The sequence below is a fragment of the Manacus candei genome, unplaced genomic scaffold, assembly GCF_025592945.1.
Source record: "Manacus candei isolate 608988 ecotype Guabito, Panama unplaced genomic scaffold, ASM2559294v1 h1tg000163l, whole genome shotgun sequence".
In the NCBI taxonomy this organism is placed as follows: Eukaryota; Metazoa; Chordata; class Aves; order Passeriformes; family Pipridae; genus Manacus; species Manacus candei.
This window is the reverse complement of record NW_026138211.1, coordinates 129,479-156,658: the sequence shown is the minus strand read 5'-3', so window position 1 is coordinate 156,658 and position 27,180 is coordinate 129,479. Positions and strand designations below refer to the sequence as shown.

Below are 27,180 nucleotides of genomic sequence, written 5' to 3'. Positions count from 1 at the left end.
TCCGCCATTTCCCAGGATTTCCTAACGGTGCCCCCATCAGTTCCTGCAGGGAACGGGCACTTTGCACTCACAAACATAGACACAACACTGTCCTAAGATTCCATGCTCCCAGGTTTTTGTTAGGAAACAACTCCCAGGGAGTGCTTCCATCAGTCAAAGTGGAGAAGGAGGAGGGGAAGAGTCAAGGAAAAGGAGGAGCAACCTCCATCCCTGGAAGTGTCCAAGGCCGGGTTGGAGCAAGCTGGGCTGGAGGAAAGTGTCCCTGCCCATGGCAGGGGCTGGATCCTTAAAATCCCTGCCAGCCCAAGCTGTTCCATGATTCCTCACACAAACACGGCCCTACCCAAACATGGAGATGTTAATAAATCTTATCAAAACCTACACAACTTGTGGCTCCATTTCCCCATCCGAGGTGCTGGAGGCACATTCCTGCTTCCCTGGGAGGCCAGGCCTGTTCCACATGGTCTCACGAGCTCCTTCCCAAGACAAAGCCTTCCTTGTTGGATTCATTTGCTCCCACTCCAAGCCCACCACCACATCTGGTGCTCCCAGTGACCAAAACATTCCCTGTTCACTTCCCAGTAAATCAATTCCTCTCTCCGGCACCGGGGAGGAAAACAGGGCAGGAAAGAAGTGCTGGAGCACTTGGAGTGTTTTTTTGGAGCGCTGTGAATTCCAGGCTCGGCTCCATTCCAGCTCCATCGGCAGCTGCAGGATCCGAGCCCCACTCACAGAGGCTCATTTGATCCATTGTCCCTGCGAGAGGAGCCCGGGAACATTTGCAGGGATCCGTAGAAATACCGGCTGATGAGCCATTAAGGATTCAATGGGAAGGATGAGTCGGGAATAGAGAGGCAATCACAGCCCTCCCGGCGCTCTGCACTCCAATGCCACCAAAATTCCTGCCGGATGAAGCCGGGGCTGACGTCAGTCCCTGCTGCACTTACGCTTTTTCCCGAGAAAAACTGGGTTTACAGGAGCTGAGGATAAAATGGAAACACCAGGGAGAAGCATCTCCCTCCTTTTTCAAAGCCTTCCCATTGAAAATCACAGAATCCTGGAATGGGGTGGCAGGGATTTTAAGGATCATTTTGTTCCAAGCCCTGCCGTGGACAGGGACACCTTCCACTCTCCCAGGTTATTCCAACCTGGCCTTGGACGCTCCCAAGGATCCAGGGGCAGCCACAGCTTCTCTGGGAAACCTGTGCCAGGCCTCCCCACCCTCACAGCCAGGGGTTCCTTCCCAATACCCCATCTAAACCAGTGGGAAGCCATTCCCTGTGTCCTGTCCCTCCATTCCCTGTCCCAAGTCCCTCTCCAGCTCTCCTGGAGCCCCTTCAAGCCACTGGAATTTGCTCCAAGGTCTCACTTGATCCTTCCCTTCTCCCTGCTGAGCAATCCCAGCTCTCCCACGGGAGATGAAGCCACGACTCCCTCCCTGTTGTCCCCTATCCCTCCTACATCCACCTCCTCTCTATTCTCTTCCTCCCAGTTGTCTCCCAATCCCATCCCTTTTCCCAGTGATCCTACACATTCTCTCATCTCCCACCTCTGCCCCCAGAGCCGCGCCGTGTTTTTCCCGGTCCCAAATCCATGTGGGATGCCTGTTCCCTGCCCTCCCTGCACCCTTGGCCCGGTGTTCCCGCGGTGTTCCCGGCCCTCCCTCATCCCGGTCTGGTGGAGCTGCCGGGCTCTCAGTGCCGAACAATGCGGGCTCTTTGTTCTCCCTGCTCCCCAATCTGTCCTTCCATCTGTTCTCCCTTGTCTCCCACTCCCGGTTTAAGCTCCTGGGGAAGGATCCTCCTCTTTGTTCCCGCTCCGCTCACTCACAGGGAGCTCGTGGTTCCGACCCAACCCACCTCAGCACCGAGATTTTCCAAACCACTCCGTGAAATCCTACGTTTTACTGGGATCCAACTGGTTTGCCCGGGAATCTTTCCCTCAATACGTTAAAAAAGAACAACGCTGATTCCTGGGAAATCCTGTTACAAAAGGGTCGCAGGGAAGCAAACAAAACCACTTGTCTTGGGCAGAGACGGAAAAACAGTAATATTTGCCTTCCTGCCCTCAATTTTTTTGACTCTCAAACTTTGGAATTAAACGGAGCAAAGAGAAAATGATGGATTTCAGCTTTTTTTGTTAAAAGCAAGCATTTCTCACTTGCTCCTTATCCCACTTCTCCGTGTGACTGGAGCAGAGTTCGGCGCAAGAAAAGACAGTCCCCCATCCAAACCTTTAACCCCCAGTGGCTCCAGGTTTACCCTTTCCCTACTAAACACTGGGAATTTGCTAAATTAATCCAGATTATCAGGCAAAAGGTGCAGGAATAGAGAAGGAAGGAGCCATATGACCCCCAAGGTAAAAGGATTTAAAAATAAACCAATTCTTTGTTTTCCGCTCAGGAAAACTGCTTGGAAAAAAATCCCTCTTTGGAGGTCTATGAGCTTTGCAGGTTTGGGGGTGTTTGGTTGGATTTTTGCCATTTTACAGCCATTCCTGTTTGTTTTCCTTCCTTTCCTCATCACCCAAAGTTAAAGCACAAAACCAGCATACCCTGGAAGTGGTAAAGCCATCAAATATTGCAGGAATAGGGAAGAATCAACTAATAGATAATTGATTTTCAAAATGTGTTTCATTCTGATTCAAGAAAAGAGTTTTCCATGGAAAAGGAAGAGGAAATCTCCAGCACCTCCCTGGATGAGCCCACATGTGTCTTGGGGTGACCACAGGTTTGGTGGCTCCAGGTGACACCATGTTAGCCCAGAGACACCAGAGGGATTTTCCCTGTTATCCAAAGTAAAAGCTCCACCTGCATGAGGGATTTTTTCCCTGCAAGCACATTTCTCCTGGTGTTTTGTGCAGGGAAGCAGAGGGTGAGGAAGCCCTGCTCATACATCACCCTGGTCTTGGTCCCCTCTCAAATCAGTGATGGACAAAATCGCCCAAAACCAGGATTTTCTCCTTAAAAAAATTAGATCCTACAAACTGAGCAGAAATGCAAGCAGCCAAAGGTTTGGAATTACAGCCCCAGGAATTATAACCCATGGACTGGCTGTTCAGTGGGTTAGGGCTGATGGCAGCGCTTGCCCTCATCACCCGCCCCCTGCACCATATCTGGGGGAAAATCAAGCAGATTAAAGCAAAATCTCGCTGAAAACCAACTCCTCCATTACTCCTGAATCCCCAAATCTCCCGTCAGTTTTCCCTGAGAATCATCCTGCTGATGGTTTCAACTCAGGACATTCAGAACAGGGAAAATGAAGGCAAATTCGCCTGATTCGTTATTTCCATGGCAGGAATTGCATGGAAGAGGCAAAACAGCAGCAGGATGATGTGGTGGAGGTTGGTTGGAGTCCTGCTATCGAACTGTGGCGGGAGAGCAGCGTTCCCGTTCCTTTAAGGAAGCCCTTCTTTGATAGGATCTCATTAACCAGTGCTGGAGCAGAAAAACAGCCCATTTACAGGATAACATCTCCTCCTGACTGAGGCCCTATCCAAGAAAAGAGGGCTATTGATCTCCCTCCTGCCATAAAAAAGCCCTGCTAGACTCTGAACACTGAATAGAAAACTTCCATGGAATGGGGTCTGCAGCCCTGGCATAATTCACAGGGTGGAAAAGACCTCCAAGGTCCTCCAGTCCAGCCTTTGTCCAGTCACCACCTTGTCACCCAGACCAAGAGCTCAGCAATCCTCGCTCACCCCTGAGAGCTCCAGCAACAAATCCAGCAGGTAAATATTGGGAAAGCTTAAAAATGTTCTCAATTCCACAACACACCTGGAACCCAGACTTGGTTCTCCAACCCTGTTCCTGTTTTCCAGCTGACGATGGAGCAGCTCCAAGTGGCTGGAACAAACTGGGAGGATGATCCCAGCTGGTTGAGACCTTCTCACTCTCCAGAATTCCCTGAAAGAATGCTGGAGCTGGGGGGGAGGTCAGGCTCTGCTCCCAGGGAACAAGGGACAGGATGAGGGGAAACGGCCTCAAGCTGCGCCAGGGGAGGGTCAGGTTGGACACCAGGAGGAATTTCCTGCTGGAAAGGGTGGTCAGGCCTTGGGAGGGGCTGCCCAGGGAGGTGGTGGATCCCCATCCCTGGAGGTGTCCAAGGAATGCCTGGACGTGGCACTCAGTGCTCTGGGGTCAGTCCCACCCTGGACTCCATGACCTTAGAGGTCTCTTCCAAGCTCCCTGGGATTCTGGGATTCTCCAGACCAGGTCCCACAGCATTAAACGAAAATGGGATTTAATCTCCTCCATTGATATGAAAAAAGACCAGTGGGAAAAAAACCCGAACCCTGGTGGTGCTTTTAGTCCCTTCTGCAGAAGTTCTATCGAATCACGGCTCGGGCCAACTCCATTAGGGAGCAATTAGGCCTTAATGGCCGTCCAGAGCCATTATCAGGGGACAGTTCACTCGCAATACTTAAAGATAATATTTAATTGGAGCAAATTAATGGACTGCCTGGGAGACCAAAGAGATCTATTTAGGCTCTCTGCTTTTCCACCAGGGATGTTTCCCTTTGGAAAGCAACTTGTGTGCCAGGAGAACCGCTGAAGTCGGTGCCCGCCTTCAGACTTCACGTGAGCAGTGAAACCCAGAGTAAAACCTCAAAGAAACACCCAGTGTATCCCTAGTGCTTTATTTCCCCACCCAGCCACAGTCAGTTTGGATCCTCCACAAAATATGCTTGTGGAGATGTCCACCTTCATCTCGTCATCACCACAGTTAATTACTGTTACATCAAAAATTTGGTGTATATCAAAATAAGTCACACACTGCGGATCCCTGGGAAGCAGCTGGTAGCCAAACAGCCTGTTTTCCAAAAAAAATCCTCAAATAAACTGGGAAACAAAGCCTGACCACCTCCAGACCAACAGAACCATGGAAGACCCCATTTCTTTCATATCATAGTCTCCTTGGAGCCTTCCCAAAATCTCTGATTCAAACATGCACCACTTCCTATCAATGCTTGGGTTCCAGTGACCAAAATCCCTCATTATTTGCAAAATCAGATTTAAGGTGATTTAAGGATCATCCCCTTCCACCCCCTGCCATAGGCAGGGACAGCTTCCATAGCCTGGCTTACTCTGAGCCCTGTCCAACCCGGCCTGGAATAACGTAGCAAGGAAAGCGTGAGTTGATCTGTAAATATTAACCCAGATAGAGAAATTTCAGTGTAAGGAAGAAATTTTGCCCTTCATTCCAAAGATCTTGGCATTCAATTCCTTAAAAAGGAGAGGAGGAAAAGCAGGGAAGCCCTTAAATCCCCTTAAATCCATGCCTCCAACTGTATCCCTGCATGATGCTCTGTGACATCACTGCCAGAGTCTCTTTGCTCCAGCAACAGTGGGAAGGTTCAAGGTTTGCACTGTTAGAATCTCCAGAGAATTCCCTGCTGGAAGCAAGTGCATGCTCCTGGGAAGCCCTGGGGGAGCTGCAGAAGTAGGTTATTCCCCTTCCCCGCTGAAGGTTTGAGGTGTTCCCTGCAAAGGCAGTGCCTGGAATAGCGCCCGCCTTTGCACCTCGGTGCCCTCGCCGGCACCACCACACGCCAAGAGTCTGCCACAGAGCTGGGGAATTCTGGGAGGCTGCAGCCACTCCAGAGCACCTCCCGCGAGTAGAATTCCACAGGGCGGGATCCCTTCCCCTGGCAACCACGCCGGGACCTGGCCTTGCAGAGAAGTCACGGAGTCACGGAAAGGTTTGGGTTGGGAGGGATTTTAAGGATCATTCCCAGCCCACTGCACCTTCCACTAGGCCAGGTTATTCCAGCCTGACCTTAGACACTCCCAGGGATGGGGCAGCCACGGATTCTCTGGGAAACATGTGCCAGGGTCTCACCCCCTCCCTGGGGAGAATCCAAGCCTACCCATCAGCAGACACCCAATCCCAAAGCCATTGAACCCAAGGCACTGAGGAGCAGCTTTGATGTGCAAGGCAGCCACGGACGGACACTGAACCTCTGGAATATCAAGTCCCCAAATTCAAGAGCAGAACCCAAATAAAGACCATTCTGCCTTCACAATCCTTATTAATGTCAGGAATTACAACCCCGGGAACCAATGGCGCCAATTAGAGAATGGGAGACTGGCCTTTGGGTGGCACCTGAAGAGCTCCAGGACCTGGGAGAAGGTAGCTGGGGGGTCGACTCCCGGTTGTGCTCCTCGGAACCGCTCCCTTAATTTGACCCTAATGCCCCCTCATTCCACATGGTTCCCGGGGTTTTAACGGAGCTGGAGAACTGGGGGTGTAATTAGAACCCATTCCTGGAAGAGTGGAATCTGGAGCACATCCTAATGTGTAAATGACTCAATAACTTAATTAGGGGGAATGAAGTGCACTTACAGCCACAGATGCTTACGCCGGATCGGGATAATGTGGTGGGAATATATCCCTACTTTTTTAAGGGATATATTCCTTGGGTTTAGAACCCAAGCAGTAGGACGAGGAAATGTGGAGTGTACACCAATTATGGGAAGGATGGCAGGGAAGTCTTTTTAAAGGGAAGTTTTCCTTACAAATTGATGTAAAAAAAATTTTTAAATCACTTCAAAATGCTGGACGGAAACAACTTTTCAATCCCTGCAAATATCATCTCCCAGTGAAATTCCAAGTGGAGTAAGAGAGGAAATTATTCTTCTGAGTAAGCTCACGAGGATAAATCAATAAATAGAGCCCTGCTTTTCCAAGCTCACCTATTCCCAGGATCATTCAGGTTGGAAAAGGCCTCTGAGGTCATTGAATCCAACCCGTGACCGATCCCCACCTTTCCCACAGATTATGGCACAAAGTGCCACATCCACTCATTCCATGAACACCCCCAGGGAGGGGAACCCCACACCTCCCTGGGAAACCCATTCCAACACCTGACCATCCTTTCCATGAAGCAATTCCTCACAGGCAAGTCAGCAGGAAAATTCCCATAGCTTTTGCTATCCGGGTTCCAGCTCTGGGGGAAGAGCACATAAAGTGCTCTTGCTGATCCCAAACATGCCAGTTTTCCATGGGAGCTGACAAAGGGAATGGGAGAAGCTCTAAAAATCACTTGTGTTCATGAGTCATCCCTATTCATCCCTCCCCTCTCCCCGAATCCCTGCTGGAGGTGAATGGAACACAACCACTGAGCTGAATAAACCAAATTATGGGATGTGAGCTTGGAGGAGGCTTCAAACGAAGCAACCAGGAAACGGGGGCTTTGATTTTCCACTGATGGATAAAAGGGCAGGATACAAGGAGATAGCACAAGTACCTATGGAGCTGTAGCTTGTCTGATTCCAAGAAAACAACCTGGGCAAGGGAAAAGTTTCCTGCCCCTGGCAGAGGCTTGGAATGAGCTGAGCTTTAAGGTCCCTCCCAACCAAAAGCATTCTATGATTCCACGGAAAGAAATCCAGGTTGCCAAGTTGCAGTGCCCAGATCACTTTTTCCATGTTATCTTTCCTATATTTTTTTAATTAACTGCTTCTAATGACACAGAGAAGTGGCTCTTTGTGGATTGACACAAGCAGTGTGAACACCCACCCAAAAATTCCTAAATGCAGGATTAGGCAGCAAGCAGCCGGAATTTTTGATGACAATATGGAATGATCCCCAAATGAGATGCCCTTCCTCAAAGTCCTCTCAGGAAACTCTGATTAAATTAGAAAAGAGATCAAACCCCTTTTCAAGGGGGAAAAAGAAGTTGCCACAATGAATCCAGGAGAGCAAAATGGCTCGTGGATGGGAGCAGAGCCATTGGAAGGCAAAAGTCTAGGAATAATGGGTTGGAATCTGTTGTCACTAGCTGGAAGCAAATCCAAAGTAATCCTGGAGATGCTGGTTAGTGCAGAACCTCCCTGTTGCACCAAAGGAGGGAATTTTTGAGGATGAGATGAAGCAGCGCTGCAGTGAAAATTCTCTGTGAAGGCACAAAGGAGGATTGTGCCTCCCGGGAACGGGAGAGGAGGTGTTCGCCTCTCCCGGGAAGTGTCGCCCTCGGAGGAGACTCCGTTTCACATCTCCTCCTTGGGAGCCGAGTGAAATCAATTAACTCTGCAACTGGAACCAATTAACCCTCGGAAAAGCACAGCACCAACACAGTGGCAGCCCTTAATAAACGGGATCAATGTCATAAATCCATAAATAAAAAGGGAAAACGCTGCGGGGGGGGGTTGCCAGGCTCTGTCCTGTGGGCTCCTGGTTCTTCAGGGACATCAGAAGGATTTAGGGGTCTACAACCAAATGAAAACCTCAGAAAACTCGGGATTTCAGCAGCCCCGGGGGGTGGTTAAGATGGGATTCATCCCATGTAACTCCAAGCGGGGCCGGAGTCTCTGAGCCAGCTTTCCAAGCAGGATGAGGACGGATACCTTGAAAGAGGCACCTCTGACCCTTGTCCCGGAGCGGGATGAACCTCCCTCATCTCCGGGGAGGCTCCGCGCTGCCTCTGCCCCATTAAGATGCCAGTCTGTGATCCAGGGCGCAGTGGGAAGATGGTGCCATCTGTGACACGGAGCGAGTGGCCCCGGCCCTGCCCGGCTCCCGGCCCCAGGAACAATGCTGTCCCTCAGATCCTGCTTCTCTGCTCTAGCCGCCCTTCCCTACTTCACTCCTGGCTTTACTCGCCTTTTTGCTGCCCTTTTTCAATCCAGCTCACAGCAAATTGGAGGCTATTCCACAGATTATCCATGTTTGCTGGGAATTTCCTCATGAATGAGGTCTTTCTGACAGCAACGGGCGGGGAAGAGGCTTAAGCAGCAAAATATGATTGGAAATATTATTAATAAAATCACAAGTGACCCTGGTGAACACACGGCCCCCCAGACCCCTCCTGAGGCCACACTCCATGCAATGGCTCCATCCCACCCTCCGGACACCACCACAACTTGATTTTTCCAGGGCTGTTTTCCAGAACAACTTTCTCCGAAAACAAAATAAAAAAGAATAAAGCTGCTTCTTTTATAATCCTGCACTTTCTATTTAAGCTCTTGCTCTTTTGGATTAAGGGAAGAACAACTCGCCATTAGGCCCTGCCCTGGTTATCAACATCACTCAGAGTCACAGGATTTATTTTACACTTCAAAAGATGGTCAAAACCAGTTGCACATGTATTTTTTGAAAGTTTAAATATCATATTTAATATCATAAAGCTCCCCCTTGCCTGGCAGTCAGGCACTGTGGTTCAGTGGCCACAAGCACTAACAGGGAGGGGGATTCCGGGAGGGCAAAAATGCAAATAGGAATCACTTGATCTGCTCACTTCGGGCTTTCAGGGGTTTCACTTCCTCCCTCCGTTCCTAAATTTTAGGTAAACAACCTCTTCTTAATAACCTTAACCAAGGCAATGCTGGAATTACAGGGGCTCATTGGAATCAAGCAGTTGCTGCACTGGTCACATCCAGGCGGCCCCGCGGTCCGGACGCAGGAGAATCCCAATTTCCAAAGGTGTGTCACCACTGCCCCACATCACACTCACGAGGCCATGGCAGAGCCTTCTACTCTGCGTTTGCTCAGCAAAAAGACTCCATTTTGCCACAAAATGACTCAAATTTGCCCCAAAAAGACTCAGTTTTGTCCCCAATAGACTCAGTCTCGCCCTGCAGCGTTCAGATAATGAAGAGCTTTTCCTGTCTAGACAATCACTTTATACACATATTATATATATATATTTATTTTTTAATTTGACAATGTGCTTGTTCCTCAGCTAAATTGAGTCTGTGGTTACAAGGAAAATGACCCTTTAATCCCAATAATTTCATGGCTAAGGATTTATCCCACATCCAGGGAAGCAGCACTGGGCACCTGAGCGAGCGAACAGAGCCGGCGAGCTGATAAAAGCCACCCCAAACTCTGGGTTTGTGGTCTGGTCCCGGATATTTTTCCAGGCTAACTTCCTAGTTGGATCTCAACACATTCCCAGGGTTTGCTGTGCACCCCAGCCAAGGGAAGCACGGGTTTTCCACACCGCCTAAACCTCTTAATCAGAGCTCCGCACGAGCGCGGAGCGGCCGCGCACCCGGCACTGCCACCAATTAACCATGTCAGCTCTACAGGCAGACACTGAGCAAGGAGACCAAACACACACGGAATAAAAATGAGGGGAAAATACGCGGAATATAGATCAGAAAAAATATACGGAATATAAAGGAGAAAAAAATATATGGAATGTAAAGGAAAACAGTAGGAGAGGGCAAAACTGCGCTGCCCATCAGTGACCGTGCCGGTTCCTACATTAATGCTCTAATTTGTGGTGTTTACAAGACAGCTAATTTTAGGAATGTGAATTTTCCTCTGTTTATCCAACAAGCCCCAGTATTTCCTAAGTAAGTGGATCTTTCCAAGGAGGATAAAATCAACAAAGGGATTAGAGGCAGAAACCCAAAGTTAAGCGACGTGTTTGCTGCCGGCTCCGACCCTGCAGGATGAGGAATGTGCCGGGCTCTGCTCGGGATTTAACACTGCATTTTATATTTCTGAAGGAAAACAGTTCATCCAGGACAAGCAGGAGAGGCAAAGAGTGGGATTCTCCTGTGGGCAAACCCCAGACACAGGTCTCAGGTAACACTTAGGCTCTCACTTCCTCCCAGCTCTGTTGGTGGACGTGCCTGATCAGAAAGGCAAACCATCCCTGCTCCTCTCCCAAAATCCCTGCTGTCAATTGTCCCTTAAAAAAATGAGGAAAACTGGGCTGTACCCTGTGGAAGTGCAGCTCACAAGTGCTCCCAAATCCCACCCAAACAGCCTCGTGGGGCTGGAATTAGTGACACTTGTCCCAGCCTCATCCCTGCATGTCTTTGTTCCCAAAATCCTGAAGAAATGAGTCTCTTTTGTGTAATGGCACTAGATCCCGATACTCCAGCCTGTCCTGTCCCATCCCACGGTCACCACAAACAGGAGCAGCGTTGGGCCATCAGCAAGGACAGAGGAGTTGGGGCAGCTCCCGTGGCTTTGCCCCCTTCGCTCCCCAGCAGTTGTTCTCCCGCGCCGACGTTGCCGGCAGGGTCTGTCCTGGCAGCGCTGCCGGACCCTCCAGCCCGGCGGCCCTGGCAGGTGCTCCCACAATCCCGGGCCCTAATTCAATCACGCTCTGGGCTGACGTCAGGAAGCACAAAACAACTCCAAGGCTGTGTCTGAACGGGCCCAGAACCCCCGAGATTCAATTAGAGCCTTGATATTCCATCGGGAATCTTATTTAGCTGGATTTAATATCACCAAAGCCTCGGATCAGTTGTTTCTCAAATAGGTCGAGCGTATTTAAATGTACAGGCGGGGGGAAGAGCACGTCAGCCCCACGATCCCAAATTTCCACAAGCAAGCCTGGCTTTTACTCAGGAAAAACAGTCTGGTTTGCAGATGCTATAGAACAAAAAGAGCTGCATCCCTGTTTTGCTGGGGATTACATCCATGCCTAAGAATTAATTCGGGCATTTCAATTCTTTCCCGGTTTTGGACCCCTAAATGATCCCAGCAGAAATCCTGATTGCCACACACGTGATGTTCCACAGGGATTTGGGTTGGGTTTTTAACATACACTTTTCCAGGACCTCCAGGTCGGTGGTGTAAGGGGAAGGATGCAAAGGGAGATCTCCTTGGGGAGCCTCCCTGGATCTGGGAATGAAGCACTGACCAAGGAAGGAGCACTGGGGCATTGGGACAGAGATCCCATATGGACACAGGACGGAGAAGGAACATATACATGGGATACACGCACACACATGACACAGCAGGGACATACACACACATGACAAAGCAGAAGGCCACATATACACCACATATACACACCTGTATGATGAACCAGGGTGCCACATACACACACATGTATGACAAAGCGGGTGCCATACACCTCCATGACAGAGCAGGGGTCACACACACACACACACATGACAGAGCAGGGGTCACACACACACACACACATGACAGAGCAGGGGTCACACACACACATGAGTGCAGGGGTCACACACACACACACACACACGACAGAGCAGGGGTCACACACACACATGAGAGCAGGGGTCACACACACACACACACATGAGAGCAGGGGTCACACACACACACACACACACACATGAGAGCAGGGGTCACACACACACACACACACATGACAGAGCAGGGGTCACACACACACATGAGAGCAGGGGTCACACACACACACACACATGAGAGCAGGGGTCACACACACACACACACATGAGAGCAGGGGTCACACACACACACACACACATGACAGAGCAGGGGTCACACACACACACACACACACATGACAGAGCAGGGGTCACACACACACACACACATGACAGAGCAGGGGTCACACACACACATATTCCAGAGTTGGTTAAAGGGCAGGAAGGGCCGGAGCCACCAGGAAGGTGACAAAAAAACCTTTACAGTCACCGAGCGCAGCCAAATTCCACAAGGGCCCACAGAAAACCCAGCAGCAGTTTCCAAACTGGATCCCCAGCAGCACAGACAACAACAGGGAGCAGCTCCTACAGGCATCACTACCGGGAGCACAGAAAGGTGCAGTTAAGGAGCGACTGCCACAACGGTTCTCAGACACACGGTGCTGTGACTGCCCCAAAATCCACCCAAACAACCCCAAGTTTCCATCCACCTGCTCGGTGCAGGCGCAGCTCAACCGCTCCTTGGCAGAAGGAATAAACTCTCCCAGCTCTCTCTTCCAGGCTTTTCCTAGTTCCCGTAGTTTGCTGGGAAAAGAAATTCCACAGCAGCGGTGGAAAAGATTAAAAAATTAATTAAGCATTTGGTCATTCCAACCTGAGAAGCACCAGGCAGGAAGTTTTCCATGCAAACAGCTTAGTGATAAAAATTGAGCAGGTTGGTGTTACCAATCCAGGGATTTGGGCCCAAATTCCCAGGTTGGAAACCTTCAAGCGGCACAAGGGGTGGATTTTGGGGACATTGGATCTCCCGGATGCCCAAAAATAAGTCGCCTCAGGCAGCCACTTTTCCAAAGAAATAAGAGCAAATTGAATTATTGCAGGGGCTGGGATGTGCTGGCGTCATCCCTCCTGGCTGCCGAGGAACTCTGTGGAGTGGCCACTGGCAGATGGCACATCCTCTTACATGTGTATTAATTTTACATGCTACATCCTAGGAAACATTCCCAGGTTATTCCCGCTCTTCTCTCTGGTGTCCACCGCCCTGGAATCTGGGAAAACATTGGGAAAAGCACTTTTAACCATAACTGCTCCTTATGGAACAACTGCAGGGTTTTGTTGGCTGATGGGAGCTGAGTTAAATCCCAGCAGGATTTAAATCCCTGAAAACCACAGGCCACCCGGACTCTCCCCTTTTCCCGGGATTGCAGAGCTCCAGATTTCCAGCTACAACAAGTTTACCACGAGGAGTAAATGTTTGATCTGTAAAGCTTCCAAAACGACTTTGTTTATCAGAGCAGACGAAGGGGGGGAAAAGAGGGAAAGGAATCATTTGGAGCTCAAAGCAAAATTGTTTATAGGACAGCTTTTAGTGCTCCAGGATTCCGGGCATTTAAGGAAGATTCCAGCAATTAACAGCATAAACTTCCACGACTTAATTCCACTCTATATGTTCCTGTGGCTTAGTTGTTCCTCTATTATTTCAGTTATTCCTCATTACAACACTAATCAGGAAAGATATTTGCTGATCCTGTCCAAAAAACATCAAGCAGCTTCTCCACAACATTCCTGGGATCCCAAAACAGAGGCTTAAACCCTTTGACTTTCTAAGTAAAGGAAAATATCCAAGTCATTCCCAAATTCTGTTTAAACTACAGAGGGGGAGTGATAAAAAAATTAAATCCCATTATTTTTTGGCTACTGCAGAACTAAGTGGTAAAAGAGGAAAATTTGGGGTTATCTGTGCCTATTCCATGTTCCTTGGGAATTCGGGCCGTGGAAGCTGCGTTTGCCTCTGACAAAAATCCATATGAATTTGGGAGTGGCACGAGCACAAATCCAGTGGGAAGAAGTCAAATTGTACCATGGTTTTTTTCCCCAGGCAGGCTTTGTGCTCCCACTGAAGTCCAAGCCAGGCCCAAGTTGCCTGGTTTAACGGCCTCACTTTGTTCCCAGATCCCTGATATCCACAGGATAACAGCATCCCTGCTGCTGCTGGATTTGGGAAGGGCAGGCAGGGGTGTCCCCCCTGCAGGTGACATTCGGGTGGCTGCGGCCCCAGAGCGGATTCTGATTTATTACATCTATTGCAGATGAGGTAACGTGGAACGAGGCTGCCCAAAGCACCTCCAGCTCCCAGTCTCCGTTATCACTGGGAATGGCCAGGCTGCTTTATCTCTTTCCTTACCAGCCAGGCCCTGGGCTCCCAGATTTCCACAGCCCAGGGACTGCAGGTGGCTGCAGCCCTGCAGTGGCCTTGGCAGCTACACTCAGTTTGCTCCTGCGAGTAAGAGCCGAGCCCCAGAGGAACCTCTGTGCTCTGCAAGTCAGCCTCCCGCTCCGGGGGGCTCAGGCCACTTCCCAACAGCACAGCCTGGGGCTCTGGCTGCCCCCACGGAAGCGGCCGGGATAGGGCTGGGAGAGGAGGAGGATCCCGGGTAAACATAGCTGGAAGGATGGGAGGCAACAGCATTCCTGCTCTCCTTAATCATAATTACGAAACCTCGGGGATGGAAAAGAGGGAAGGAGTCGCTTTTGTGGAGCCCGGAGTTTTCAGCAGGGAGAACAAGAGGGATATGGCACAGGGAGCCGGGGTCGGGGCCGAGGGGTCGAGGGTCCTGCAGCCCCCCAGAGACCCGGAATTCCAAGGAGGGAACGTGGAGCGACGGAGCCGAGCCCACACCCAAAGCCCATCATCATTTTCCCTCTTTCCTGGCATATCCCGTGGCAAACCTGGGCTCCCTGCCCTGGAATGGCGAGAGCTCCGGACCTGACACATGACACATCACTTCCTTGGTGCAGCACTATGGGGCAAAAGGCTGAGAATTGCTCTTTTGGGGGATTTTCCCTCTCTTTTTTATCTCTTGAATGGCTATTCTGCATTATAATCCCCTCCTTCCCAAATTCTCTCTGGTATGGGGTTTCTTCCCTAGCACACATTTCTGCTGGGAATACTGGGATCCATGCCGGCATCCCCAGGTGTGCCTCACCTGAGCAGCTCCAAAACATCCTCTGAATAAAGCCTCGATTTAATTCCATTTTTTTGGTGATCAACCACCAACAGCAAAATTCTGCGGCTTCCCCACACTCCAAAACCAGGCTGTGCTTAAAACCCCCCCACAATATTTGTCAGAATTTCCTCACAGAACATCCCAAATAAAAAAAAAAATGGACTTTAACCCGAGCTGGATTTGTGATTCCCTCGTTAAAGATGTATTAATTTGTTGCTCTAATGCAGGCCAAGCCCTAATCAAACTAATGGCAAAATGAAAAGCGAGGATTTAAATCCTTTAAACAGACTTTGCTTTATTGGGAGATGCAGAGATGGGAGATTTTTTCCCTTTTTTTCTGGGCCATGGGAATGGGCAATGAGAAAAATCCCGCTTTTCTCCGATTCTGCTGCCACCCACACGCTATTCAGAGACACTCAGAGTGGGCAATCCGGAGCAGATGCTCCCAAATGGAGGTAAAATTCCAGGCTTTAAATAGAAGGAGCAGAAATCGAAGGGAATCAGGAAGATGTGGGCCCTGATTAATGGATAAAAACCCGAAATAAGCTGAATGTGACAGACCCAGGGAATTCTCGGGGGCAAAACTGCTCCCTGGTCCGTCACCCCTTTATTTTATGGAGCCTCACACTCAAAGTAGGATAAATTTGTGATGAATTTGCTGGGGAAGGGGTTGGAAACTCTTCCCAAAATTTTAGGTGATGTGGGCAAATTCATTTTCTTTTGGCCACCGTCCTAAAAAAAGGGAAAACAAAGCAGAAAAACTCAAAAGCCCCCCCCAGGTGCCCGCAATGAATGTGCATTGTTCAGTGGAAGGAGCAGCTCTTAAATCACTTCACAAACACGACCCAAGGCGGAGGGAACTCCGGGGGAGTTTGGCTCCCCGGTGCTCCCAGTCCCGGCTCTCCCGGCGCAGGTCAGAGGCTCCGGCCGGCGGAGCGCCCTGTGCCCAACACCTGCACACATCAAACACGCTGCTGGGCCTTCCCTGGGCTCACAAAAGCCTTTCATGTGAAAAATGCTCCCTGGGAATGTCAGGGCTGGAGCTCAGGTTACATTCCTTTCTCCCTGCAGCCCTCCCCGGGCTGGAACACGGGGAGAAGCCATGTTTGTGGAATTCGAGACTCAAAGGCAATGGGGCTTTACTTTCTTTCCCCCCCCCACGCTGCAAATCACAACAGAGAGTCGTGGATTAGCTGAGGGAAAAGCCCCCGGGACAACTTGGAGCAGGAATTATTCCCACACTTCCTCGAGTCCAGCTAGTTTCACTTCCCTGCCTGGCATTACTTTTGGAGGTTCTGTTTTTCCTTCTTTATCCTCCCTATAAGGAGTTCCAGGTTAATGCAGAGCAATGACATCTGTGGTTCCTCGTCTCAATAAACGTATTCCTAAAGAGGAATATTAAAATCTGGCTCAAACTTCCCAGGGAGAACTTGCAGGAGGAAAAGCAGGATCCCTCCCGCTCCCCAAACGCGCTGTTCCCAAAGTGCATCATTAGAATAATAAACCACGTTTGCCATTACTGACGGAGCTGCCTTCGGTCCTGCCACGGAGCACAGAAACCCCTCTCGGAGCAGTTATCCCAGTGTTATCCGTGCAATCCCGATTTCCCAAGCCCTGGCTCATCCCATCCCTGCATGGGCTCCAGACAATAGCCACGCACCTCCATCCTCAGGCCGCGTACCCCCCTGGCATCGCCCCCAGCTTTTTGGGAAGCACTGAGCACTCCCTGCAAAATTCCCTGTCGAATTACCGAGCAATAGATATTCCAAGAGGAAAATTCCAGTTATTTTCCCTTGCAGAAGCCCCCTGCGCTGCCATTGTGCAAACACCCGGCACTTCCTCAAGCTTCTCCTTCCTCCTCCACCACCAGGCATTGATGCGGACAAGGAATTCTGCTGGAATTCTGTCCGTGGGACAGTTCAGGTGTTGTTTTAAGTGGTCTTTATCTCCCTAACCCTCACTTCCTGCAGCTCATTAAATCATCCTCCTTGGCTACAGGAGGTGTCAAAGTTCCTCAAATCCTTTCAGCTGTGGAGACAATAAAACACAATTTAATCACTCCCTGCTCTGGTTTGTCCTCCTGATCCAAGAGACTCCAGAGCTGAGGCTTGGGATGGAATTATTAAATATAACTCTGGGGTCACCCAGCCCAAGTGGTGGCTGTGCACGGCCCGGGCTCTGAGCGTGACAAATTGATTTGTCTGGCACAAACACTCCCCTGAAAACAAATAGAGTGGATATTCCATATCCACCGAAATCGGCTCGGAAAATTACGGCGCAAAATGGCAAAAAATGGGATTAAAATCTACAGCTCGTGTTTGGAAAGTTGTTCAACCCCAACGGCAAAATTCTCCAAGTCGCTGCAAGCACAACATAACCAAGTTTGGGGAGATAAAACAAACCCACAGTGTTATTTCCAAAGGCTCCACAGAATAAAAGGCACAAAATGAGTGTTCAGGTGGCACCTGAGCTTAAAAAACATTCCACTGCAGACCAACTGCCAGTTAGGAATCCTGCTCTGGAAATCAAAAGCTGACTGATGACCCAGTGCATTTAATGAAGTGCTGGATAAAGAGAAGGGGTGCCTTGAATCGAGCAAAAGCTGGGAATATTGGGCACGAAACCCTTTGGAACGAGGCAGATATCCAGGGGCAGTTTGCAGGGAAGCCGTGCCCGAATTCCCCCCTGGTTTGCCCAGGATCCGGGTACGAGCCGACGGCCGGAGCACTGGCACGTGGAGCTGTAAACACTGCAGCTCCCTACCTGGGGCTGGGGCAGGAACACCAACTGCATCCCGGGGCAAGGAAATGGGCAATAAGGATCTCTGGGAGTTTGCCTTCTCATCTGTCAGGCACATAAAAGCCTCCCTATAAAACTGGAGTTGCCAGACAATTATTGTCCACACATGTTCCACCGCCAAGAGCTCCGAGATCGCTTTGTCATCCCACTCCCGATTTCAGGGAATGCTGCACTTGCCCATCCAGCCCCACCACAGCCAAAGAACAAACAAACAAATCCTGCTTCTGCAACGCTCTGATATTCACAAGCAAAATGCCCCAGCTCGAAAAAGTGACCGAAAGGGTTCCATTCATGAAAAATATTCCATCCTCTCTCATCCTAAACGCTTCCCTTCCTGCCCTTTATCCTCGGATACTTGTGATTTCTATATTTAATTGCAGCAGCCTCCCATTCGGCTTCAATTCTGCTTCAGTTCTGACTCACCAAATTCATTTGCACGCGAGAGGTTTCAACTCTCATCCCTCCCAGACAAAGAGAGTCTTTGGAATTGGAAATAAAAAAAATTCTCCGAGGCTCAAATTAAAAAAGGGAAAAGATAAACCTACTTTCAACCAGAACAATTTTCAACAGCAGTTACACAGAGGGGAAGTTCAGGGGTTTTTCAAAAATCAGGAATGTGTTGCAGTGCTCTAAAAACCTCCCAGGCTCGTGGAAATAATAAAAATCAGAATAATCATAACCGGTGCTTAGGAATAATTCTGCTCCAATCCGAACAGATCTGCTCCCCACGAGAGATTAAAGCACCACAACAAAGGTAAAGCCCATGGAGAAATAAATCACAGCATTTGCACCACAGAGGGAACAAAAAACGGTACCTACTTGAGCCAGTGAAATGTCCACTTGCCAAGGAAGTTGGTCCATTTTTCCCACTGCTCACGGGAGGTGAAAACATCTAAAAAAAAAACAAAGAGGCGTTACTAGTGGAAAACAAGCGATTCCCGAGTCCTCTGGCAGTCCAAAGTTCCTTCCACGGTCCTCAGGAGTTTCTCTCCCCCGAACCATCATCCCCCAAACGAGTGCAGACTCCTGCCAGCCCCCACCAGCGTGCCGCTTTTCTCAGGCTCGTTATCTTCCCAATCTGCCCTTCCTGAAGACTTCGAGCCATCCCAGTGCCCGGCAGCTCTCCAGCCTGGGAAGCGGGGCTGGCTCCGCTCTCCCTGCCGACAAAGGCGGAAAAAGTTGGGATTGGGTCGCAACCTTGGCCATCAACGTAGCAACGTCCACTTCCATCCCGCTCCAGGATTTGCCTGGCATGTGGGAACCCAAATAATAATAATGCAAAGTGCCACCTGCCCTAAATTCTCATCCCGTCTCTCCCACCGAGCAATTGGAAGCCAGGCTCGCTCCTCGCCCCCTCTCCCTCCCTCTCTCGCGCTCCTCTCTCTCTCTCTTCCCAGCATTTATTCCGACCCTAATTGGTTTCTCCCTTCTCCGACGCGTCTGGTGGATAATACGCACCTTCCCTGAGTCAGAGCCTGCAAAAAGCCAGGGAACAAATGGGAAAAGTGCACCGACAAGCAGAGAGGGGGCTGCGGAGCTGCCGCGGGCTACGATTCCCGGCCAAACTTCCCGCAGCCATCCCTCGGAAGCCGAGGCTGGAGCGGCAGCACCAGCCTGGAGCACGCGCGGGAGAGGGGGGGGGCCTCGCCGGGCTTTAGGAGCGGCCCCGCATCTCCCAGCGAAAGCTCTGCCCTAAAATAAATAACTAAGTGGATAGAGAGATATTCCTGACATATTGGGGGGAAGGGAGGGGATGGGGAGAGGAAGGAAGGGGCTGGAGGGGGAGGGGGAGCCTGACAAAACTAGACAAGTGCACGCGTCCGGCGGAACGCTCGGCCTCCAAACCAGCCCAGGGGGACAAAAACCTCTTTTTCCCCGCGAAAAGAACGCCCCAAACCCCTGCCCAGGGCCGCGCCGAGAAGGTCGGAGCAGCTTTAGCGCCAGCAGAAGCCAGAGGAGATTTCAGGGAAAACTTTAAACTGAGACAGTCGTGGATTTCTTTGCACTTTCCATGTGCCAAAAAACGAAACAAGGGAAGAACCGAAAGGAGAATATCAGCGACTCATTAGCAATTAATTAGTTCATGTGCCAACCACGCTCGCAAATCTAAAGCACGGTAAAAGTGCAATACTGGTATGGAGGAATGATGAGAAATGGTCAGTTTTCGGGGCGTTTCTTTTGGCAGGAATTATTCGAGCCATCCGAGACATGAAACCAAGCTGCTAACGCGCCTGCATCTCCCATCACACACAATCAGAAAGACTCCAAACACTCAGCTTGGATTTTTTTTTTAAGCAAAAACAGATATTTACTGTGCTTCTAGCTGCTGATTAAAAAATGCCCAATGTACTCAGAGCACAGTTTGGGGTTGGTTTTGTCGCTTTAGGGGTTTTTTGGGGGGGAGGGTTGGATTTTTTTTTTGTTAACAGAGCAGCTAGAAGATTTTGGTTTTTTTAACAGCTGTTGCTAATTTCCACCGTTGTTTCTTACCGCACTGAAATCCAGTAAATCACTCAGTTCTTTGTCCGTCCCTAAGGCAGCCATTCGCTGTTGGTGATGCATTTTAGCAAAATCACACAAACCTAGAAACATGGAAATAACCGCAATCAGAAATCCCGAGCCTTGCAGGAAACACAGTCGGATTTTGCTTTTTTTCAAGGGGGGTCGGGGGTGGGTGGTTGAGAAGAAGGAGGGAGGGAAAAAAAAGATGGAGGGGCAGCAAAAAAAAAAAAAAAAAAACCACACAACAACAAGAGAAAAAAAAAAGGCGATATTGTATTTCCAAAGAGGCGAAACCCGGGAACATCCACTCTTAAACCCAAATCCAGAGGAGAAAAAAACAGGCAAAGCCTCGCTCCCAGAGCATCATTTATGCAACAGGAGGTTCAGCGAGGAATGAATGAGGATCCCAGAGAAGAAACTACAGCCATCCGCTCCCAACTTTTTCCCTTCTCCTTCTTCCACGCAAAGGAGCTTTTGGAGGCAGAAACGGCAAAGAGCGAGAGGAGGAAAAAAAAAAGACACGGCGAGCTGCGAAGTGCAGGTTCCGGGGGCGGGGGGGGCAGCGGGGGACAATTAGCCCCGATTCCTAATTTGCGGAGAGGAGGGGGGGATAAGGCCGACAACAAGCCGGGAGCGGCTGGGCCTGTGCGGAGGCAGCGCCCGGGGGGAGGGGAGCCGAGGGAAGGGAAGGGAAGGAAGGGAAGAGGGAAGGGAAGGGGCACGGAGCCCAGCCCAGCCCCGCGGCCCCGACCCCGGCGAGCCCCGGCGCCGCCTCCGTACCCGCCGCCGCCGCTCATGGAGCTCCGCGAGCGGCTCCCGCCCGCTCCCGCCGCACTTTTCCAAGGATTCCACTTTGGATTCGCCCGGCTCGCGCACACACATGGCGAGCGCGTTTATACGGGGCCGCGGGCGCACGTGACGCGGGGACTTGGCCGGCAGGAACAAGGTTTTTTCCCCCCTTTGGATCGCCCGCTCCCCGTTCGTATTCTTGGGTTTTTTATATTTCTCTCTCTAACCTTGCTTTGTCGGGGCCGGTTTATTCCCGCCCTCTCGCTCGATCCCAGCCCCGAGCTTTCCCGTTTTCCCGGAGCATCGCTGCAAACTTTGCAAAGCAGCCGCTTGGATTTACGCGCAAGTTTTTGGGGACGCTGCCAGCAACCCCCCGCCCTTCCCCTTCCTGCTTCCCTCATCCCCTCTGCCACTTTTATTCCGTATTTTCCTCTCGCAGGCCCGACACCGCTAAAAAACAACTCCTTGGATTTCATTTTCCGGTAGGAAATAAAGCAGCGAGTCCCCGCGCTCGGCGTTTGCACCTTGGTGTATCTCTCACACGTGTAGTTACACCGTGTCTATGCAATGTATACACAATGTATATCTATTTCAACAGCCCGGAACTTGCACTTTCTTTCTTTCTTTTTTTTTCTTTTTTTTTTTTTTTTTTAAATAACACATCGGGATCGACAATTTCAATCAAAAAATAAAAATGAAAGCAAAAAAAATACACAGACAAGTTAGTCTAACAGCAAATCGGAACTTTACCTTAAATGGCCACAAATATGTTCACAATATTCCAAGGGGGGGGAAAAAAGGAAAAAAGAAAAGGAATCAAAAGAATCAAAATAAAAAGAGAGGAATCTTCTGCCAAAGTGCTTTATTGTCTCACACGTGTGTGACCCTCCGAAACCACCAAAAAGTAGGGAAAGTGTCAGTCCCGCTCCGGCTTATTCCACAGCTTTTACAGGCACCCTACACCTGGCTTTGTTGGGATTTGGGGGGCCAAAAAAAAAATTTATAAATTAAAAAATACATATAAAAATAATAATTAAAAAAAACAAGGAAAGAAAAAGAAAAAAGAAGGTCCGACAACTTTTGCCCTATTGTTTTTTACAGACACATGGTGAGGGGCTCGCGGCGCCGCGGCTCTCGGGGACTTGTCCTTCCTTTCGAAAAAAAAAATTTAAAAAACCCCAAACAAACAAATCCAAAAAAAAAAAAAAAGAAACCCACCCAGAAGCAGGGGGGGCGCGGGGCCGGCGGTTCCCAGAGTTGGTCCGAGTTTAGGGCAGCGCGGGGCGGGCGGTCCGGGTGAGCAGCGCGGCCTCCCCCGCTGAGCCGCGGCCGCTCGCAGCCCGCCCGGGCATCGCCGCAGCGCCCGCCGCTCACATCCGGGCAATGCCCGCGCCTTATAAACCCGCGCCGTGACGGGCAGCGGGAGGAGGAGGAGAGGAGGAGGATGAGGGGAGGGCGGGAGGAAGCGGGCGGGACGGCGCGCCGGGGCTGCACAAGATGGAGGGACCCCGCCGCCCCCCCAGCGGAGAGGGGCCGCTGCCCCCAGGCTGGGGCCGCGCTGTGCCCGTCACCGACTCCATTATGGGGGGGGCTGCGTTGGCTCCATTAATGATGGAGGTCTGCAATGCCCCCCGGAATGATGGGGGGCTGTATTGCCCCCCCGAATGGGGGGGGCGCATTGTCCCTGTTAATCAGGGGGTCCGCGGTGCCCCCCGGAATGATGTGGGTCCGTACTGCCCACCCTAATGGGGGGGCCGCATTGTCCCCCATTAATGAGGGGGGTCCACGTTGCCCCCCATCATGAGACGGGTCCACATTGTGCCCCACCGTGAGGGAGACCCACATTGCTCCCCACTGTGACAGGGGTCCGCACTGCCCCCGGCCGGGAAGGAGGTCTGCATTGTTCCCCACCGTGAGGGGGTCTGCATTGCCCCCCACCGTGAGGGGAGCCCACACTGCCCCCCCCATCGTGGGGGGGTCTGCATTGCCCCCCATAATGAAGAGGATCCACACTGCCCCCCAGAATGAGGGGGATTTGCATTGCCGCCATCACGAGGGAGGTCCCCACTGCCCCCCATTGTGAGGGGGGCCCGCACTGCCCTCAGCAGATCCTGTGAGGGATTTCATGACCCCCCCAGCCCTCAGCAGACCCTTTTAGGGGTTTTGTGCCCCTCAGCAGAACCCGTGAGAGGTTTCAGACCCCTCAGCCCTCGACAGACCCTTTGAGGGGCTTCAGACTCCTCGCCCCTCCAGCCATGATCAGATGCCATTTTGTGTCCCCCTCCATCCCTCAGCAGACCCCGTGAGGGGTTTCAGACCCCTCAGACCCTCGTCCCTCAGCAGACCCTTTTAGGGGTTTCACACCTCACCATTTCTCAGCAGACCCCTGAAGAGTTTCGTGCCTCTCAGCCTCCATAGCCCTCAGCAGCCCCCGTGAGGGGTTCGCGCTCCTCAGCCCCCCCAGCCCTCAGCAGCCCCCGTGAGGGGTTTTCCGCCATTTTGAGCCCTCAGCCCCGTGAGGGGTTTCCTGCCCCTCAGACCCCCCAGGCCTCAGCAGACCCCGTCAGGGGTTTCAGACCCTCAACACACAGCAAACCCTTTTAGGGGTTTCAGACCCCTCAGCCCCCCAACCCAACCCTCAGCAGACCCTTTTAAGTGTTTTTTACCTCACCATTTCTCAGCAGACACTCAAAGGATTTTGCAGCCTCTGCAACCTTCAGCAGCCCCCGTGAGGGGTTTCCTGCCCTTCGGACCCCCCAGCCCTCGCCGGGGCAGCACCTGGGAAGCTGAAATGCTCTGTGAACATTGGAAGTGGTGTCAAAAGTACAGGAATTGGCCAAAAAGTCTCACCTTGATATTCCAGAACTCCAAAAGGAATTTTTACGCTGTCTGTAAACTGTAATACCAGGATGGCAAAGTACCAGACTCCAGTTTGCTCCAGTTTGGGGCTGTGGTTGTGCCCGTTGTCACTCCTGTAAAAAGACATCTAAATGGGGCTTTCCATAAATCCATGAACGAGAGTGCACTTGTTCAGTGGATTTATGGATTTGCAGATACACTTTGGAAATTTTATCAGACTCCCCATTCCTTCCAAAAAAGCGGGAAAACAAAGCAAAAAAAAAATTCAGAATTTCAATGTAACCTCTGTTATATCCCTTTGAGCTTCATGGGGTCAACATGAAGATGGTTTGGGTTGGAGGGGACCTTAAATTCACCCATTTCAGTGCAGCTTAACTAAGATAAGTTTCATCAAAAAATGCCTCCAATTTCCACGGAAAGATAATCTCAGAGGGAGGAAAATATTCTTCTGGACTTGTATGAATTCCGATTAAAATTTGGTTTGTTTTCTAATTCCCTAATGGAATGAGATGTTTGATTTCAATTAAAACGAAATGTCATCATTTGAGGATCTACTAATGGGTATGGAATAACAGAGCCCATTAGGGAGAAAACAGTGGATTTGGGAAAAGGCCAAGAGGTGCAGGGGATGCAAAGAGATTTTTCATGTATTTTCAGTTTTTGGAAATGGGCAGATGTAGGCCGGTATGGAAATCCATAGGTTGTGATGACAGGAGCACAAAAAACACAATAAAGCAATTTCTTATCAAGATTTCAGCAGGAATCTTTCCTATTTCCTAAAGAACCAGCATCTGGAAATATGTTTTTCCCTGAAAACATTTATATACATATTTCATTAAATTATAGAGGGATGTTGTTTGGAGATGTGTCAAAGCAGATTAAACAGTGAAAAGCAATTAAAAAACACAATTATTGTTATTATTTCCCTACTGATTGGAATCTAGTTGGTGACTAAAGTACAGCCCAGAAAAGCTGTGGATTCCTATTCTAACTTGGCCTTGAACACTTCCAGGGATGGGGCAGCCACAGCTTCTCTGGGAATATCATCTGGAGGGAGTTTACGAGATTTAACAGTTTATTCACCCACACGGTATTATTTAAATTATTGAGTGGTCTTTGAAGTCCCTCCATTGATGGCAAAAAAAGGTGGTTGCTATTATAATACATTATTTTTATATATTATTTGTCTTATTAGTATTTATTATTGATCCCAGACCCCCAGAATTTCACCAGACACCCTTGGTTTGAGCACCATGCACTGCCATCCCTCACTTGTACTTATAATGGAATTACAAGCTCCTGGAAAAAATACATGGGAATAAGAATAGGAAAGGGATGAAGAAGGGAATAATTGGGGGAATACATGGTGGCTGGATTAGTTATTGTCCCAATTAGCTGCCTGAATTAGCTCCTTGACAAGGAACACAGAAGGAAGAATAAAGGGCTATCTGGGACAAGGACAGTTTTTAGGGAAGCTGCTGCTCTAAGTGTATTATGATTTAAATACAAAGAGCTGCAGGTTTCAGTTAAATGGATTTTGATTCTGCTTATTTTTCTAACAGTAGATTTGTTTCATTTCCATATTAATCTCCTTTTATTAAACCATAGACATTCCAACCCTTGCTTTATGGGAACGGCCTAGGACATAATCTAACCTTAAAAAAAATACATGTACTTAATAAAGAGATTGAGGTTGGATTTAAATACTGTGAACTGGACACACAATTATATCATTTCCAGGTCTGGGAGAAGTTGTTTATTTGGGATGAACACGAGGAAGGAAATTTTACTCAAATTAATTTTCATGGCAAACCTGTTACAATGTTTTGGAGGGAAACAAATTTCTTGTGCCAGGGGAGGGTCAGGTTGGACACCAGGAGGAATTTCCTGCTGGAAAGGGTGGTCAGGCCTTGGGAGGGGCTGCCCAGGGAGGTGGTGGATCCCCATCCCTGGAGGTGTCCAAGGAACGCCTGGTCATGGCACTCAGTGCTCTGGGATCAGTCCCAGCTTGGACTCCATGACCTTGGAGGTCTCTTCCAACCTCAGTGATCCTGGAATTCTATAAATTTGGAAGTAGATCTTTCTTAATCCACTCAGGAAGAGGAAAGATGTCATCGCATCAAGGGCCATCAGATTTTTGTGTCAGGCCCCCAGACTTCTCCTGTGCTTCCTGATTATTCCCTTTGTTATCGAATAAACCCCAACCAGAGCAATGTTTGTGCCAATATTTCTTATTCTTTGGGATAATCCACTGAGTGGGATGAAACCTGTGTTCCTGCGAATGTTTTAAGGATTAGAAATTCAGCCAGCACCGGATTTCTAAAGCAGCTCTGCTGAACAAGAGGGAGGACAGGAGCAGAGCTCCAAGTGTGGCTGCTGCTGAGGAGAAGCTGAGTGGAGGAGCTGTGGCTGCCCCACCTGGGGAAGTGTCCCAGGCCAGGTTGGACAGGGCTTGGAGCAACCTGGGCTGGTGGACCCCTCCAGCAGAGCTCTGGCTGGAGCCTCCAGACACTCCAGTTGGAGCCTCAGAGACACAGACGTGTCTCTGCACTGTCTCTGGGCCACCTCCCACACACGAGACGGGAACATGGGCACTGATCTCCCTCTGCCTGGAGCTCCTTGGGAAGAGCTGCAAGTTGCCACCCCAGAACCTCCTGACTGCAACTTTCTGCCACTCCTTGATATGCACTAACTGTGGATAAATAGCAAAGAACGGGTCCGAAGGGGTCCTGGAAGGGCAGGGAGTTCTCCCTAAGATATAACAACCTCCGTTCCCCAGCAGGAATTCCAGGGCCTTGCTCAGATACATTGGTTGTGTTGCCTGTAGAGAGGGAGCTTAAAAGGTTGAGAAGAAATGAGGGATTAAGGAGAAAAAAAAGCAGGAGAGGGAAAGAACACAAAACCAGAGTACATCTGGTTGCTCCAAGTCCCATCCAACCTGGCCTTGAGCACTTCCAGGGATAAAGGAGCCGAGGAGCAGGCTGGTGGGGCTGGAGTCAGGGATTTACAGTGGCTGACTATCCAACTCTATAATAAATGAGGATCATTTATAACTTAGCTCACCTGGAGCTTCCCTTTTGTCCTGCTGGTGCTCAGCCACAGGAGTGTTGCTTCATGTCTGCA

The 27,180-nt window shown here is 50.1% G+C and overlaps 1 protein-coding gene across 25 annotated transcripts in view; it reads right to left on the bottom strand.

Moving 5' to 3' along the window:
* TCF4 (transcription factor 4) overlaps positions 1–23,878 on the bottom strand; it is a 121,521-nt gene extending 97,643 nt beyond the window's left edge. For 3 of the 25 annotated variants that reach the window (XM_051772984.1, XM_051772965.1, XM_051772966.1), the window contains exons 1-2: positions 20,398–21,015; positions 18,727–18,799 (exon numbers count right to left, since the gene is read on the bottom strand). In XM_051772984.1, the coding sequence (XP_051628944.1) occupies positions 18,727–18,799; positions 20,398–20,499 (175 nt within the window). In that variant the 5' untranslated portion in view covers positions 20,500–21,015. The other 22 variants (XM_051772982.1, XM_051772981.1, XM_051772989.1 and 19 more) reach the window with 20 other exon arrangements.
* Positions 23,879–27,180: the final 3,302 nt, after the last annotated feature.